The following is an 18,525-nucleotide window of genomic DNA, read 5'->3' as shown; positions in this document are numbered from 1 at the left end:
AAGTAATTCATGAAGTACCAGTATTGTGATCAGGTGCTTTTGATGTATATTATTTATTGGCTTTCTTGGAGGTTTAGAGGCTGTGAAAAGTAATAGGTTTTCTGCTAAAGACGGAATCCACTTGACCATTTGTTTTGTTAGAATTTTGTCATAGTCAGCTTAATGCCATTTAACTCTTGATTAGGATTAATACATGTTTGGACTATTTTGTGTTCACAAAAAGTACATTTTATCTAAGATTTCCACGCCTATTTATACAGACGCACACACACAGGCCCCGCCCTCTCTCTGGCACATATCCCTGGAATAATGGCGACCGGTCTGTTCCGCCTACCGCTCCGAATTTCCACTCAAAATGTGGCTTTATTAAGCCGGAATCCCGGCTTAAAAGCATCAAATATATCACGGAAGACTCCAGTTCGGAATGCAACATCGACGCCGTCCGGCGCAGTCCTACCGAAGCCGGATAAAGTAGGTGTTTGACTCGGTTTCGTGATAAGGAGAGCCCGTCAAGCGCGTGGGCGGGAGGTTGTGTGTGATTGACAGGAGAGTTGCCCAATTAAGAAGAAGTATTGTTGACATGCCAGCCATGTAAGCCAATCAGAATGTGTTTATACCTATTTCCCGGAAGTCTTCATTTTATTTGCTCATATTTTCAAAAGTAACATTTTATTTCATATAGTGAAACATTATTGCATGTTTGTTTCTGTCCACTTAATTTGCGTGAACAGCAATCTCGATCTTGTGATGAATGGCAATGGTCATTTCAGGTGTCTGGATCATGCTCATGCAAATTTTAAAGATGTATCTCGCATTAAGAACCTTTTATGCGACAGGACACAATTCTAACTGTTCTAAAGTCAGGCACTGTGTGCTGTAGCCTCTCAGCAAGGGAGCGGCCAGTGGGAACCCAGCATGAGACATCTATGTCAAGGAGATCCTGTAAATGCGATAACATGCATGAGTGTATTTCCCAGATCAATTGAAGTTGCTGTTTACCACTGGTCTCAATTATTTTTACCTGTTTTAACCCCACTTTCTCCACTTCTTTTCGTTCTCCAGACCCCCTTTGGACTGATCCGCATGACGGCTGTGGTGGTGCCCTTCTTGTATGTTGGTACTCTGATAAGCAAGAACTTTGCAGCGCTCCTAGAAGAGCATGACATCTTTGTCCCTGAGGATGACGACGATGACGACTGAGCTGACGGCATCAAACAAACGGTGCGCCACTCCCTCACAACCTTTATACGTTTGTCCAGAGTTTTTGTTTGCTTGCCTAATGGGTGTGTCTGTTATCGTAAGAATGTAGCTTTGGTGCACGAAAGCAGACTGACATGTTTTGTTTTTTTCCCCTGACAGGATGCATTGCAATACTGAGTAAATGGAGATGAGCTGGAATAAAGATGTGTGGCTGAGGTGGAACATATATCAATCACTCTACGTTCGACCCCCAGTCTCTTCTGCTGTTTATCATATTTTTTAATTTAATAAATATATGGAATATATCATATCATGTGAAGCCAGCACCCTGTGATATGTGGCATCTTCACTCTTCTCGCATGCGGTGGTCTTAGAAACTCAATGGAGTTAATACAAATAAAATACTTCAGAGAAAGAAAACTTTGTGTTTGTTTTTATTGCTTTTGCTAAATTTACTGTCATGACCTTTGTATGAAGTTGTGCTGGTGTGGTCAGGTATGTCTGGTTTGCTCCTGCAGTGCAGCGTTGGTCAGACTCAAGTGTTGCTTGAGGGAGTCCAACTCCAAGCGGCTTCGTCCTTTCTGGTCACTGAGCTCCACGTAAGCCTCCTTGTAACGCTCATATGCTGCTTCCTTGTCCTGTAATACGTGGTCAAGTTAGGCACATCTTCAATTATGACATACATTACTTAAAATAGCTGTAAAATAGAATCTACTGACCTTTGTGAGGGATTGTACTTCACTCTGTAAACAGCTGATCTCCCTCTTGAGAGACTGCACCTCATTTTCTTTAACTTGTATCAGAGTCTGAAGAAGAACATGATAACCTTGTTTCAAATCGTGCCTTTTTGGACCGTTGGAAGGATTTTCCTAGATGTATATTAATCTTATTTAGAAGCCCAAACAAATGCACAGGGAAAATGAGCTGGCATTATTCAAACAGTTTGGAAATTTACTCCGTCACTTGTCACTAATTAAGAAGTATAACTTTCTTTTCAATTCATTATTAAATTAACAATGCGAAATGGTTTGTGTAGGATACAATTTGTTGAGTATGGTGAATATGTACCACTTTGTCTGTGTGCCCTGAAGCTAATCGAAAATGCATAAGCAATACAAACATTTATATTGATGTAACATTTAAATATTTTTCAAAAACAATTATTACACTGCGCGTTTTTTTAAACAAGTACACTGAACATTACTGGTAAGAACTGCGACTGAAAAGCTCCACTGAGTTAATATAATGGGTCGCAAAGGTCTGAATGAAGCCAACTGGATTTTCTTGACTATTACAGTCCGGCTGTTAAGATTCAAACCTTGGCTGCGTGATGCCTCGGATAGAGACAAACAGTGTAATGCGTCCTTTGGCCAGCAGAGGTCAGTGTGTCTTCTAATATGTGTGCAGCGGCATCAGCAGTCATGCTCTTATTAGATTTGATGGCCTTTATTGAGGTCACAAGCTAATAAAAACATATCAATATCCCATGCTCAGTGAAGTGACTGACAGTGACACTACATGCTCTATTCTTAAAATATTGTATGTATATGTTATTAAATCACTACCTCGATGTCGGCTGCAGAGCGATGAGTGTTGCCTCGAGAGCCCACCTCTGACCTCTGCCCTGTGATGAAATATCGCATGCGGGTGATTTCCTCCGCTAGCTTGGTCTTCAGCTCCTGAAGAAAAACACAGCTTACATTTTTCTTAAATACTTGCTCTTGTTTTGTCCGGTTTGATGACAAGTTTAGATGTTTATCAGAACCACAGCCTTGTCACTGAACCTGGTTCTCTCGCCGTAACTGCTGCAGCTCTCTGTCCTTCATTCCAAGCTCCATCCCTCTGCTTCTGCTGCTCTCCTCCGTGCGGCTCAGCTCAAGGCATTTCTGAGAGTATTGTTCCGACAGCCCGTCTAACTCTTTGTGCAGGGGGTCCGCATGTGGCCTGATGTGCAGGAACACACACATGCAAGTGAATAAACCCTTTTCTTGTGAACAGATTTGCTGATGAATTCTTACCAGTGACTGGCGTATGTAGTTCCCACATGTGCAGACCCTCCAGCCAGCCTTCTGGCCTTCTCCACCTCCCTCTCCAGCTCTGCTCTGTGAGCTGCTTTCAGCGACTCCACAGCTGCAACGGACAAGAAAATCACTCATCCAGCTTCAAGTCCAACTGCATAACTGACGGAGAAAATAAGTCTTTAATTTTGTTACTAAATAATATAAAACAACAAGAAAATATATATTATATATTGTTTCATATCATATATATTTCAATCTCAATGAATCATATTTACTGGAAGATGTGACTATCTAGCTAACATGACCATGGATGAACTATAATGCATTGTATTGCAAGGTATTTTTTCAATGTATTATTTTATTTCAATATAACTATTAATATCTTTAATTGAAGGAAAATATACAACATGGAAAAATAAACCCATTCACTAAGCAATGAATGATGTAAAAAGTAAAATGTGGGCCGCGTAACTGAGGCAACAGGCTGCATGAGGCCCCCAGCCCCCACTTTGCCCAAGACACCATTAACAGCTACTTTCTGAGAGTCATGAAGAAAGATCTATGTTCATGGGAGGAATCTTCGTCATGTATTTGCAGAAATATTTTTCTGTTGTATGCCCTTCCCTCAGTAGTTAGGTGTTACTAGGTAGTTACATCTGGAGGTTCGTGCCGTTCACCTTTGGCAGCAGCGTGGCTGCCCTCCTGCAACATCTTATCCCTGGCCTCCTCCAGCGCCTTGATCTCCTGGGCATGCTTATCCTGGAGCTCCCTCACTGCTTTCTGATGCGCCTCAACCATCGCTTTCAACTTGGCCCTGCAGGGGGCCCCTGGACCACATGGGCTGTCAACCTCAGTCACCACGTCTCTTCTGATGCTCTGGGGCTGCTCGCCAAGGGAAAGGCCCTGCTAGAGAGATTCCTCAGTGAATTCCATTTAGCAAAACTGTGGTGGTTCTTCTTACCTCCTCCTGGAGACCTTTATTTGGTTGGGCTGTTTCAAAGCCCTTTAGAGATGGAAGAGTGTCTTTTGAGCTCACATGATTTGTTTTTTCTCCTGTAACCAACTCCTCAGGCCTTGAGTTAATGAAAGATTCCTGTGACACGCATGACTGATAAGTTTGAGCCCCAATGAGAGTCTGTGCACTCACGTCCCTAAATGACAGGCTCTCAAATTCATTCCACTTCCTGGTGACCTCTGAGTCCATGGTTTCGATTACAGGCACAGGCACACTCCCCTTCTTCAGCTCCATTGAGTCCCACCTGCTGCCCATCTCACTGAAGGCGACACCGTCTTCAAACCACCTGTTCCTCTCCTCCAATCGCTTGGCCTGGTCTCTGTCCCAGCCCTCCCCTTCCTCTCGCTGAGTGGAGGGAGACAAGTCCAGGTCCGCGTCTGCACTTTGGTTCTCGGCCTGGTGGGAGCGTGCACCTGCTGCGGAAGCTCTTGTGCGTTCAGAGCCAGAGTCGGTGCAGGTGAAGCCAGCAGGTGGTTGGCATGGCGACGAGCCCTGAGAGAGGGGGTTCTCTTTCTCACTGCTGCTCTCGGATTGGCTACGAAGAACAAGAGGCAGAGAGAGGGAGATTCTGTTACACTTCAGAAGAAAGATGAGAGATGAAAGTTTGCCACAAACAGACCACCCAATAATCCCGGCTGCATTTCCACAGTCTAGATCAGAGATGGGAAGAAATTCATGATATACGTGTTATGAATGAATTGTTAATGAAAGGAAGATATTTTCATCTTTATCTACTGTGGTCATCATTACAAAATAATACTGAAAAACTGACTGAGTTGATTGACACTTAAAATGAAAACCTTTTTAAAGTCATTATAAACAATATATAACAGCTACAATACACGCTAAATTATGTGTGAAACGGTTATGAAAAGGTGTGATGATGTGACAAACAAATAAAGGATGTCAAATCGAATCTAAAAATGCTCATTATTTACGCTGCATGTTGAGACATTTCTGTCTCTGTTTGGTCGTCACCCAACACAGAGGGCAAAACACTGCTCATTTGAGGGTTTTAGCAAAGCCAGCCCAATAGCACCACAATGAATCAGCATCCTGTTTTTGAAATGAAGTGTTTCAAATTAGGAACTCAGTGTTGCTGCTGACCGACTGCTGTGTCAGCACTTATAGTCTTAATTTATAGTTTCAACAGCAAAGAAACTCGAGCAAGGGTCGCTCCAGGGCGAGGGCTATAAAAAGGCACTTGTTCATGAGCTAGTTGTAAACATCCCCCTCCAAATGTCCTGGTACGTCACAAGCCTGCAGGCATGTTCGATGCTGCTCACGAGTGTGAAGTCCAACTCACTATGTGTTGTCTCGGATTGCCTGTTGAAGTAACTTCACCCAGTTCCGCCGAATTCTAGAGGTCATTGCAGAAAGAGTGAACACTGTCCTCTTTGTCTGAAGGAGATCAAACACACACACACACACACACAGTCAAACAGGACGCAGCTCAAGACATAATTTGCACTACAAGATGATCTGATAAGACTTGGACAAGGATGTTCAATACATGGATCTGTAGTCCGTAGTTCTTCTCTACATCACAGTCTGACACCGTCACACAGGAAGTCAGGTCAATCTCTCCCTCCGGATCATCTGACTGAGAGATGTGTAAAGTCTTAACGTAGCAGCGCTTTTGTAACATCAGCACCTAACATTTACCTCCTCAGCATCGGCGTCCCTGAAGTACCTCAGCCACGTGTGTGTCAGGACAAACCAGTGTTTCCTCCACTGATGACAACCAGAACACGAATCTTAACTGTGAGGATCATCATTTTAACTCCTGCTTAACTTTACGAACTTTTTTACCTTGCCTTGCTCATCCAGTCGTGACATCCACCCCTTCATTCATCTGCAAATACAGTGACAAAGAATGTGAAGGCATTTTCGCTTCCGGTTCGAATTTGACTGAGACAGAGGAAACAGCCGCAGTCTTTCGACAGTTAGATAACCACAGCAGTGACCAGAAATGTTCATGACAGCAGAAACAAGCGATGGAAAGACGTTAAATGAGTTTGAAACAGAGGAAGTGATAAAACACTGAAACAATGTGAGTTTTCTGAACGGTACAACCTGACTATGAAAGTGAGAAGAGGCCAGTTTAAGTTTGGAAGACACATAAAACTAGACAAAATATATTTGGAAAAAATACTATACTATAAAACTACAAACACTGTGTGATACTATAAATGCTATTTGACAATAATCACAATAGATTGTAAAGTAAACGGAAAAATAATAAGGAATAGGGAATTCATAAAATAAAAAGATATTTCCATGTGAATTAATAGCAAAGCTAGAATAAGACAACATCCAAAACATTAATGCATGCTTGAATATTACTTCTGTAACCCAGTGACAAAAAATGCTGGATCCATTTTTGACTTCAAAGTTTATTGCTGAATATGTGAGCTCAAATAACTGTGTTTTTCCCTGGTATGTATGGAATAAGTTTACATATTGCAATGCAAACATTGAATTTACTGGGTTTTAGTTCTCAAAGGAAACCCACTCAGGCAGAAGAAGGAGACGTAGTCTTGAGTTGAAAACATCAGCAAGTTTAAACACTTACATTGTTTGCAGGATCATGTCCAGATGGATGATGGAGGGAAGGAGATTGTTAAAATGCAAGTGAAATTAATTTACACGTCTTAATTTCACAATATTTCAGATGACTGAGAGTCGTCAGTTTTTAATTCCAAATGCTTATTTCATTTTCTTTTTTTCCAAAATGTTCATTGTCTGACTTTAACAGTGAAGACAAACGTTGACTGGTGTGTTGTGAGTGTTAATAAAAAATCCATTTCACTATATTACCACAACGGTGAGTTCAAAAGATCCAAGAACAGCAGTTTAGTTTTTAAGACTAGCACCAGCGCCACATACAGTAATTACTCATTATGTCACTCGCAGCTCTGATGAAACAATTTTGCAGCTATACTTTTGCGCCTAACACCAAAAGAAAAAGTCCAGAGTCAGCTAATTTAGTTATTCCCTGGCTGCTGCCTCCCACAATCTATTAAAACCCATCATAAATCAACTGCTGCCCTAAAGCAGAGATAATGTCTTTTCCTTTTGCTGATGTCATCACGCGTACCTGAGTCTGTGGACGTTCGCGAGGAGCTTTGGACGATCTGCGTTTCCCGTTCAGTTTGTCAGAACCCTTCAAGCGATGGACAAAAGATGTGATAATGTGCTCTTATTTTGCAGACATCCTATTAAATCCGTACCTGAGTGTGGACAGATGTGACTGACTGCCGTCGGGACGATCGTCCATTCTCCAAATCGCGGTACCTCTCCCTCCGATCTCTGCCTCTCTCCCGTCCTCTACCTCTGTCATTTGATTCAACCGTGGACCCGAAAACATCCACTTCATCTTGATATCTTTGTAAGAGATGAAGACAATCCCACCATTTTACATTACACTTTACATTTCCATCTGTCACGTCTTATGAATGTAACTGAATAACTGCAGTATGCCAAGTACCCATATGATCGAAGTCTCTGATCCCGACAAGGACTGGGACTCTGGTTCCTCCGTCTGAAGCCGGGCAGCTCCTCTTCTGACTCCAGCTGGATTTTTGGAATGTCAGCTAGAAGGATGTAGTCTTCCAAAGACATCCCTGTCTGACATCAAGAAGGCAAAATGACGCTTGAAGCTTGAATTGTTTTTCTCACATAGTGGTTCAGCTATGACATATAGTATAGAATTCTAGGAAGTACGACTCTATCAACCTTTGACACCACTTATTGCTTTGCTTTAACACCATCATCTGCCTGACATCAAAAAGAGCTGATTTGACAGTGCTTTCATACTTGCAGTTTCTATTTTTGAACTTTACCACCTCCTGCTAAGAGTACTGGTGAGCCACAAATAATATTTTTTTTAACAGGCCCTATCAAAGTTTCTGACTTTGACCTGGTTCATGAAGAGGAGAGCTATGAACAGCAGGGTGGAAGGGCAGGCTAGGTCCAGGTGGAGGAGGCTGACTTGCTGTGGTAACCTCTGATGGCAAATTCAAGACTTGAATAATAATAATAATAATAACAATAATAATATGATATGAAGGGGCAGGGAGTTCCCAAGAGTTGGTGCAGAAATGGCGGTTATTTTGCATTGGTGATGGGGGTGAGAAGGTGGCCAATAGTAATCTGGAACCCTTTAGCTGTGGACTATCACGGAGAGACGGGAAGACTGGGAGTCAGTTGTAATTTATAACCCCCTACGTAGCTCTCCTCCTAAGTCACTGTGACTATTGATGGCAAATAGCAATTTGACACATAGATTTAAAACGTAGAATGAATGGAGCACTGTCCCATGGCTTACCCTAACACCAACCTATGTCTTTTTTTTTCATGTGTCACGCTGCCAATGCATCAATATGCAATGCTGAAGGATGCCTTTTTCGTCAGTATAGAACGAAGGGTAACTTTCCCAACATCTATATATCACGCCATGGAAAAGAGGATGTGTTGGTTGAAAACAATCCCTATGTGAATTTTACATCTAATGATGAATTCAATAAATACAAGCATGTTGTGTACTCACAAAATTAGATGCAGAATTGGATCTCATAAATATGTCGAGACTGCGAGGGAGCACTGTGTGCCGTCCAACTCTGGGGTTTGTAACAATTGTGGAGAGTCTGGAGGACTTCAGTTCCAGATCATAGTTTGAAATTCTCAATAAAGACTTTATAGTAGTAGATAGACCCTGGGTCAGTGTGGCAATATTAGTACAATACATACGCCACGTCTTTCACTAGCCGCCAAAAAGCTACAAACATCTTGGAGTGGTTGCTGTCTCACACAGTTTAACCTCAAAATAAAATTGGCAGAACACAGTCTGTGAGGTTACGAATGCAACTGTGTCTACTACAGACATGAAACATTGAATTGCCTATCTCTAGTCACAGTTAACTATTCTATTTAAAGATAAAAAAAAAATGATGATGTGAAAATCTGTTCACAGCTTCTTGACTCATTATAACAGATGCAGTGGTAGGGGTAATAATAATTCATACAAAAACATCATTATACAAGAAAATATTGCCAGGCCTCTACCGACTCAATTCTGAAATTCCTGTGGCTCCCTCACACCAGTCAACAATTACACTTCCAAAGATGGGATGGTAAAACTACATAGCTTCATAACAGATTTAAAATAAATACTTAATTTGCAGATGTATGAATCTATGGCAGTCTAATCTAATATGCTCCTTACCTCCTCCACATCTACTTGGGTCTTCTTGGGCTCAGAGAGCAGTATGGCCTCCATGCCTCTCCGCACGCTGCTTCTGCTCCGCTCTGCGCTGAGAATATTATTTGCTCCAGTGACTCCATCTCCCTCCACACTGCAAACATTTATGGGTGAAGCTCCGATTCCTTGAGAGTCCAGCCCTTGTCTTGACATCGAGGATCCACCTGAGGGAGAGAGGAGGACCATGGAGGGTGAAGACCCTTGCCAGGAACCAGGGGATGGACTGAGGTGGCTGTTTCTGGAGCAGAGCTCCCTCTGTGGGGTTTGGACAGGGGATGAGAAGTCATTTCTCGATGGCGAAACCTCCCGACTGTTCTGAGAGCGAGTGTTTGCCAAGCTGTTGAGGGCTGATCTTGGGCTATGTGGAGACAGGCGCGACTCCTTGTATGAATTCTGCTGAGTGGAGGTGGAGGCACGACGAGAGATGGATTCCAGATTTCTGTAAAGCTTTTCAGAGTCCAAACTATGCTTGTTTGAAGCTTGTGATGGACTCCTTAAATCTCGGCTGGACCCCCTTTTAAAGTCATATCCTCCATTTTGAAAATGAAGGGAGTCTGAATGCTTGCGAGAAGGAGTGACTCTTGACGGTGAGATGGCACGAGAGCTCGTTGAGCCACGTCTGCGAGGGCTAGATCTGCCGGATGCAGCATGGGATGGAAGGTGAGAAGAGGCGTGTGACCTGCTCTGACCTCTAGGAAGGGAACTCCATCTCTGGTTGTCAGCTGACTTGTATCGGTCAGGACTCAATGAGCTATGACGGGTTGGAGAATTCCTCTCTGAGTCAGTACCCCGTCTAAAATTGGAGTGGTAGGTGTATCGCTGAGGGGATTCACTTCTCCAGCTTTCTTGCATGTAGGTCTCCTGGTTTCTCCGCTGGGACGGGACGCCCAGATTCACTGTCCTGAAAGGGACGGTTGCCTTTGGCTCTGGGACGTAGTTGCTGGGAAGCGGATGTCCTCTTTCGTAGTAGCGATAAGGCCTTTTGTTGACCTCCTCCATTTGCTGCTCTCTGTCCATTCTTCTGTCCGGGGAGAAGTAGCCACTCTCCTGGTTCCTGACTCCTCTGCACTCTGAAACATGGAGATGACATCAGTAGGGTTCTTTAGACAGAGTTCCTCTTTTGCTAACTATGACTTTGGACCGACCTGACGGTCGCCTTGACCGCTCTCGTCCACTCCTCTCGTCCATCCGGGAGCTTTCAAGTCCTCGATGAGGAGAAGGGTCCAGGCGGGTCATGTCTTTGGGATCCCCACTGTTGCTCGGTGGGGTGCAGGAGCTGTCTGGCTCGGGAGTATCACACTGATTCTGTAAACTGGACACCCCCACGATGGTTAGACAAGAAACTATTAGAAAGCCCATGTTTATACTTGAGTGCTACTGAAGTGGTGTTTGGTTTTACTGCCGTCATAGACTCGCTTCTAACTCCACAACACACTTTCGTGGCAGAATGATGGAGTGTACCTTGTTTGACGCGCGAACATAGCTAACAGCTAGCTTACCGTTTCACTTCAAACCATTATTAAAACAATAGAGCCTCAAGGATTCTGTTTGACCCACACAAATGGTTGCACCGAAAAGAAATGCTTGCAAGTTATTCTCAAAAATACGTCTATGATCAATGGATTGTGAAGTGTCAGTAGTGACAATTTTTCATTAGGTCGAAAGGATTTTCCATGAATTATTTTTTTTCAATGACTGTAGTGTGCCGAGGCTTAAAAAAGGTTCCACATTTCTCTGTTTAACAAGAAGAATGTAGAAACCTTTCGAATGCGAAGCTCCTTTACTCAGCTGTAATGTTCATAGTATCTGCTAAAATAGACGTATTAACCATTGTGACGTTTGAATTATTCATGCATGGCTATGCATCAAGTCTAGCGTCTTGGGGATATACACCCGCGGGTTGTATCCAAGTAAGAAAAGTTGCTCGTGAAATCTGGTAGCAGGATCCGATCACCTGGATTGAATGTCCGTGTCAAAGGTATCAGGTTCCTCCTCTGGACTCAGGCTGTGCACCAGAGTCCACTCATACGTCCAACCTCTGCTGAGGTCATCGCTGCTGGCAACACTGGTCCCCTCCGACAACCCGTCATCCTCAGTAACCTGGATTTATAAATGACAAGACTGTGGTCAGTGAGAACTGCTGTTAAACTACAGCTACCCTGCTTTCAGTGGGTCACAGACCTTTTATTTGAATCCATGGGAACTGCATTTTTTTCCTTCAATAACTATTCAATGAACTAAAGTTCTGTATATTTTTTGATTTCTGTCACCAGGTGACAGTTAGGAATGACGGCGGGTCCCAAAGCTTGACCAGTTACGAACCATTACTTTAGATATTACAAACCTAACCACGCTTTCATTGACACCTAAGATAACCTGCATACACGACTCGCTAAGGCAGCATGATGACAAGAGTTCTGCAGCTGTGTAGTAAGACACTTCCAGCTTCCAGCTGTTCAGCCATGCTTTACTTTCATCTGCTCGCTATGGTGTCCTCCAACAATCCAAAGACATATGCTCAAAATAGTGAAGCGATCAATCTAATTTAACTTGTTAAAGATGGGCAGGAATTCTGCTATATATAATCTGGGACCTCTTCTAACTCACATTACAGCTGGCTTGTCCAGTTCCTATCTGAATTATAATACTTGCAGCCACATAAATAAATAAACCTTTTTGTCATTACAATGTACGTAAACAATGCACATATAAAAAGCCTGTACTTAGGTAATATAACTGTAAAATAAACGAAGAATATGTCAGCACTGCTCCCCTAACCTGACCACACATTCAGCCTCTTCATCGCGTAAATGCGCTGCAGATAAATGCTCTTACTGTCTCACCTTTGTCTGTGTTGAAGTGAACTCTGCCGTCCGTCCCTCTCCTCCTTCCTCGTCCCTCTGTTCTTCTTACTCAGCCAGTATGTTTAACCAGCACAGGACGTAACTCAAGCTCGCCTCTTCTCGTGCTCATCATTATTTCATTTGCTCCAGTGCTTTTACATTACCAGAGCCGCCCACTCACGTTCTTGTCGCTCATCATTTTCACCTTCATTCTCCATCTCAACATCCATCCATTCATATGTGTAACCCTGAAATCTTGACCTCTTATGTTCATATTTCAATAAACAAATATTGAGCTCAGTATTTCACGGAAAAGCTTGCCCCGTCTCCACAAGGCTTTTCTATAATTTCTTGAAGCCGAGATGTAGACAAGTTGGCCAGCGGTGAAGCGAGGTGTTGGCGCGTGTCATATGGGAGTATCAGATTCCACACTATTCCCAGAGGATGGCATTGAGCGCTCATTAATTAATCACACAGAATCAGATGGCACCTTCATGAATTATCATCCGGCCCTCACAAACACTTCTCAAGCTGCGGGCGCTTGACCCCAACACTTCAAATGTGAACTTGCATCACAGGCAAGCATGAGTCGATGGTACTGTAAATTAAAATAACAGTGCTCACATTTGGACTAAAGAACTAAAAGTGAACTCCAACTAAAGATTAGCAGACAGGTGGTCGTGGTCTTTACTTTGTGCCAATAGAATGGGGATAGCACGCTCCAAACTGTAGGGAAAAATGTACTCAGAAATGGCCTTCTAATAGCCAGCCTTATGAGCTTCATGCTCGCTGCCTTCCAAAGGTTGCCTTTTAAACTGCACCCCAATTTTCAGAAGAACTACAATTTAGATGTACCAAAACCTCGGATTAAAAAAAATCATAAAAACACACTTCAGCATTAAAGAGTCGGTAGCTGGTAGGTACTGGAGCAGAAGTTGAGTTTACTATAGACAAGCCAGGAGCCTTACACACCCATGCCGTCGGACCCATGTGCCACCAATGTTGGCTAGTCATGTGGATCTAGTGACATGGCCAACGGGCTGTCACTACTGAGACTGATGCTGCAGCCACTACGTCACGCTACACAACCTAACACATTCCCTCTAGAGATGACAATTTAAAAAGATGACAGTATCAATACTCACATAACTGGGGGAATTCAGAGAGCATCCCCAACCACGTACCATTTGAAACAAGCATGAAATTTGTCTGTGACTGTGTTCATTAGGTGTATAATAGGACACAAAAACTTTGGTATGATCTGGCTCTGAGTTTTAAGCTTTGGTTTTGTTCGATCAAAGAGTATGTTGTTATTTTATTGATTTACTTTTAGTGGCTGTCTTTGTGGCTGGCTCTTTAGCTTGAAGCGTTTGGTTCATGCCGGAGACAACTCTGGGATTGGAGTGCATGTACAGGGTAACCCGAGGTTACCCCAGTTCTACGAGTATGCAGGGACCCTAGCGTGGGTAAACCAACATCAAAGGGACATACTCAATTTTCTGTCTTTGCAAGCGTCAATATGTTTCTTTTTAAGCAGTATTCCAAATTAAAAATTGCAACCTTCAACTTAAAGTATTTATTCGACCAATACTTACAGCTCAATATGATTCTTCATTGATTTTGGAGACGGAACGAACTGCGCGATCTCGTACCTGAACTTGTCACGTGGTTTGTCAATGGTACAGAACAAGTCCGCATCAAAGTCTCAACACAGTAGACACATCACGTGGGATCAAGTGGCTTGTTCCATGTGTTCTCAAAAATGGTCCGGTACAAGTACCGTTGCACCTCTAGTGTTCATACAGTACATCTTTACACATGGCTAGAGAGTATAAAGGCCACGTCCACATCCGTGTTTGAGCTCACAATACTTCTCTCAATTACATCAGGACCAGTTCACAGTATCACAGATGGATCTGTGTTTGCATTGGAGACTACATTTAAAATAAGTGCACCCCATATCTCAAGCCAAACCAAATGAAAATGTGACACGCACCCACTCTGGAGACTGGTCCAGTGGTATGGCATTGCCTGCGCTGCTGCTGAGGTGCATGTGATGTGGTCGCAGGCAGGATCCACAGCGAGAGAGATCGAACGGGTTGGGCTGAAACTGGTAGCAGTAAAAATCCTCAGCGGGTGGAACCATTTTTTCTCCGTCCTGTCAGATGCTTCTGGAACTCACATCAATCTGCTGGTTTACAGTCCAGGCGGTTCACGTCATTTAATGAGGACAGATTAGCATCATATTAAAAACAACAATGATCCAAACAAATGAATCCCCACGAGAGGATTAACACAGCAGAGCATAAACAGAAAAGTAAAACTAGATAGATGGAGATGAAGGCTCTAGTCACAGTGATAATGTGCATATAAATAGAGTGACGGGTCAAACCAAGGACGTAATAACACAAACAATGACAGCCTACCTCTATTCCTGGGTGAAATCCACATTGATATCTGGGTGGTTTCCAACTGTCCTGGCATTGTACTGGTCGTATCAGCCAGGTTCCTCTTTGTCAGACAACTACCTGCCATTGGCTCCAACATGAGCCCAATAAGAGCGGGGTGCCCTATCAAGTCCAAGCAATTACAGAAAGTGAAACACGGCACTGACTTCCCAACAGATGTCTCATGGATGACAAAGAGCCACAGATGGCTGGTGCGACCGTGAAGCCTTCTCTTCAAAACACAGTCCAGCACTGCACAGCGCACCTGTATGCTTTTGTTTCAATGTTTTCATGTCCACAGAATACAAAATTATGGACTACTGTTTGTCGGAGGTTCTTTGAATATATGGACATCTATAAAATGAAACACTTTGGTCAGTTCGCTTAGACCAGACGTAGAGGCAAGGTGTGGCCGGTGGGCCAAATGAAGCCCTTAGCCAGCTTTTATGAGGCCCAGTCAGGTCAAAACTACAGAAGGATTTGTACCTTTAAAAATCATTGCTCTTTGAATTACAAAAATAAATGAATGCAAACAAACAAAAATAAAATTAATGCATTTCCGATCTATATTGCCTTGCAGCAAGAAGGTTGTGGGTTCGATCGCCATGTCTGACCACCTTTCTGCATGGAGTTTGCATGCTCTCCTTGTGTCTGCGTGGGTTCTCTGGTTTCATGCTCACTAGGTCAATAAGACCCTAAGACTCTAAAAATTGCCCGTAGGTGTGGATGTGTCTGTGCCCTGCGATGGACTGGTGACCTGTCCAGGGTGTACTCCCACCTCTCGTCCAAGGACTGCTGGGATAGGCTCCTGCACTCCCCGCAACCCTGAACAGGACTAAGCACTGGTTAACTGGCGATGTATGTATGTATGTTTTGTCATGCTATATTAAAAGAAAATGCATTAAAATGATTTTTTTTCTTCACTCCTTTTGGCTCAATGGTTCCCCATGACGGTCAGATGATGTAATGTGGCCCCTTGGGAAATCTACTCGCCCACGCCTGGCTTATACCTATGACACACCATAAGTGAAAAGGAAAACAAATGGATGGATCTATTTATATAACATGAAACAGGTGACACTGTTTGCATTGGTCATATCATTCCACACAAGCACTTTCTCTTCCCTTCTCTGGAGCAGCATTACGTCTTCTCAGTTGGCGTGCATGGTGGTGAACAGTTGAGTGCTGCCAGTCCAGCCCGCTCTGCTCTTAACCCACTGCATCTGCCTTCAGCGGTAGTCTCACTTGAGCCTCTGTTATTTTCAGCCAGTTAACTTCTTTTTTTTGTGCCGCTCACCAAACATCCAGTCTCTCACCAGTCTCGCTCATGCTTGGAACGCACCAACCTTTCTCAAAATGAATGTTATTTGTGGGCCTGTCTGAGTGAAATTCTCTGGATAAGTAAACCACTTTCACCTACTCAGTTTGATAATTGCCTACCGCCCTGCTCCTCTGCTAAACACCATAGCAACTTGGTGCACGTGTGAACATGGGGAAACCATCTGACGATGAATCGTACATTCAGATCTATGCATCGTTTTTTGGGGAGCATGGAAAGCGTCAGATAATAAGGATCGTTGCAGTCAAAGACACATGTTTCTGTCGTGTGAACAAAAGGACCATTGTCGTTATAATTAGAAGAGGACTGTTTCCATGGAAACACGGAAAAGTTCACCAAATTCTCCAAACTTCTCTGAGCCCACTTCATTTCATGTCCATATTTGAAAGTGATTTTGACTGGGGGTCGGAGTTTTATTCAGCCTCCGTCACTGTAGATTCATGATCCATGTTCACTTCAACTGCTCATGAGAATCTGAATTGCAATGCTGTTTCTGTTCTGGTTGTTTATTCCAAATGTATGTTGTTATTTTATTTATGTATTTATTTTTATAGTTCAGTGCCATGTGCTTTAGCTATAAGCGTTTGGTTCCTGCAGGAGACAACTCTGGGTATGGAGTGTATGTACAGGGTTACCGGGTGTAACCCCAGTTCTACAAGGGCCTCTGAGGGGATAAACTAACATCAAAGCAATTTTACAGGACACGTTTGTCTTTGAACTGGATTTCTGTTTAGTATTAGTTTTCTCTCCCATGCTTGAGTCAATTTCGCTTCCTCTGACTCCAACTGATGACAAGCAACAAGCAGAACATGAATATTTAGTTTTTAGATTTATCTTAATATCATATCTTTCTGTTTAATATTTCCCCTTTCAAAAATTGGGCGGCAAGTCCTCAAAAGTCCAGTCCGTGTGTCCCGTTTGTTTTCTCACTTCTCCTCCTTTCCTGTCGTGGAACTCAGTCGTCCTCGCAGTCATCCTCTCAAACTCCTTAGATTTCAGCGTGGCTGTGCAGTGAGCCGCCCCTGTCCCCCTGATATGACGGACATGTCCACCTAAACCAAATGTGAGGCCATGCAACGAGCTCGGCTTTTAACACTGAGGGCTTTACGTCAGAGATCATGTGCAATCAATTGTTGAGCTCTGATTCGCGTTGCCTACTGGTGCAGAAATAACACGTAAATGTGAACTAGAAAAACACATAAAAGCAGTCGCTGCTGGAAGTAAAAATTATATCAGTTGGAATTTCCATCTGTCAACACTGACACTTGATGGGGAGTGACTGTTAAAAAGGAAGCAATTGAATAAATGGTGAAACTTTTTTTACTCTATCTATCTATCTATCTATCTATCTATCTATCTATCTATCTATCTATCTATCTATCTATCTATCTATCTATCTGTCTGTCTATCTATCTGTCTATCTGTCTGTCTGTCTGTCTTTCTATCTATCTATCTATCTATCTATCTATCTATCTATCTATCTTTCTATCTATCTATCTATCTATCTATCTATCTATCTATCTATCTCTCTGTCTATCTATCTATCTATCTGTCTGTCTGTCTGTCTGTCTGTCTGTCTGTCTGTCTGTCTGTCTGTCCATCTATCTATCTATCTATCTATCTATCTATCTATCTATCTATCTATCTATCTATCTATCTATCTATCTATCTATCTATCTATCTATCTATCTGTCTGTCTGTCTGTCTGTCTATCTGTCTGTCTATCTATCTGTCTGTCTCTCTCTCTGTCTATCTATCTATCTACCTATCTATCTATCTATCTATCTATCTATCTATCTATCTGTCTGTCTGTCTGTCTGTCTGTCTGTCTGTCTGTCTGTCTGTCCATCTATCTATCTATCTATCTATCTATCTATCTATCTATCTATCTATCTATCCTCCTTTATTTAGAAATGTCCAATTGTGAAAAGGAAAAAGAGGTTCTCAGATGAAACCCATGTAAAAGCCAGTGTTTCTGCGAGTTATTTTTGGAGTTTCTCTCGGTGCCTTCGGTGGCCTGCTTTACAAAAAACAAGCTGACCTGGATCATCCATCAGAGTGATAAACGAGGAAGTTACCTGCCTCTAAATGAACCAGCTCACTTAATTTTGGCGGGGAGTCTGCCAGATATCTGTGGTATGCTTTATTATTTAAATGTAATTTTCCATTTGTTAAAAAAAAAAGTAATCAGTCTCACTGGCTAAGTCACTGTGACCAGTACCTGGCATATTTGTTTGGAAACTGGACTGAGGTTTAACTCACATCAAAGTGAAATTAAGAAGTAAAGGATCAAAGGGAAAACGCTTACTTTATTACAATATGCCCATTACTATGGTCTGAACAAGTAAAGTCAACATTCGCAACACAGTGTGGCTCATTGTGAAAAAAAAGCTCAGT

General features: G+C 42.7%; 2 protein-coding genes across 2 annotated transcripts; one reads left to right on the top strand and one right to left on the bottom strand.

The window, feature by feature from the left end:
- Positions 1-260: 260 nt before the first annotated feature.
- On the top strand, positions 261-1,610 carry LOC128753821 (essential MCU regulator, mitochondrial-like). The gene is made up of 3 exons (XM_053855940.1): positions 261-471; positions 1,063-1,221; positions 1,360-1,610. The coding sequence occupies exons 1-2, from the start codon at positions 310-312 to the stop codon at positions 1,198-1,200; spliced, it is 300 nt and encodes a 99-aa protein (XP_053711915.1). The 5' UTR covers positions 261-309; the 3' UTR covers positions 1,201-1,221; positions 1,360-1,610.
- An 81-nt stretch (positions 1,611-1,691) lies between these two features.
- On the bottom strand, positions 1,692-6,102 carry LOC128753573 (myosin phosphatase Rho-interacting protein-like). The gene is made up of 11 exons (XM_053855354.1): positions 6,049-6,102; positions 5,902-5,970; positions 5,750-5,839; positions 5,543-5,637; positions 4,183-4,771; positions 3,899-4,124; positions 3,219-3,330; positions 2,985-3,144; positions 2,766-2,879; positions 1,920-2,006; positions 1,692-1,838 (listed from the first exon to the last, which is right to left on the bottom strand). The coding sequence occupies exons 1-11, from the start codon at positions 6,085-6,087 to the stop codon at positions 1,692-1,694; spliced, it is 1,728 nt and encodes a 575-aa protein (XP_053711329.1). The 5' UTR covers positions 6,088-6,102.
- Positions 6,103-18,525: the final 12,423 nt, after the last annotated feature.

Source organism: Synchiropus splendidus, chromosome 2 (genome assembly GCF_027744825.2).
Source record: "Synchiropus splendidus isolate RoL2022-P1 chromosome 2, RoL_Sspl_1.0, whole genome shotgun sequence".
Classification (NCBI taxonomy): domain Eukaryota; kingdom Metazoa; phylum Chordata; class Actinopteri; order Syngnathiformes; family Callionymidae; genus Synchiropus; species Synchiropus splendidus.
The sequence above is the reverse complement of the archived record's forward strand: the minus strand, read 5'-3'. Positions and strand labels throughout refer to the sequence as shown.

Coding starts and splice junctions, on each gene's coding strand:
- LOC128753821 (XM_053855940.1), top strand. CDS start 310: ATGGCGACCGGTCTGTTCCGCCTACCGCTCCGAATTTCCACTCAAAAT. Junction 472..1,062: donor TCCTACCGAAGCCGGATAAA/GTAGGTGTTTGA, acceptor TTCGTTCTCCAG/ACCCCCTTTGGACTGATCCG.
- LOC128753573 (XM_053855354.1), bottom strand. CDS start 6,087: ATGAAGGGGTGGATGTCACGACTGGATGAGCAAGGCAAG. Junction 3,331..3,898: donor CAGCCACGCTGCTGCCAAAG/GTGAACGGCACG, acceptor TGTCCGTTGCAG/CTGTGGAGTCGCTGAAAGCA. Junction 1,839..1,919: donor AAGTACAATCCCTCACAAAG/GTCAGTAGATTC, acceptor CACGTATTACAG/GACAAGGAAGCAGCATATGA.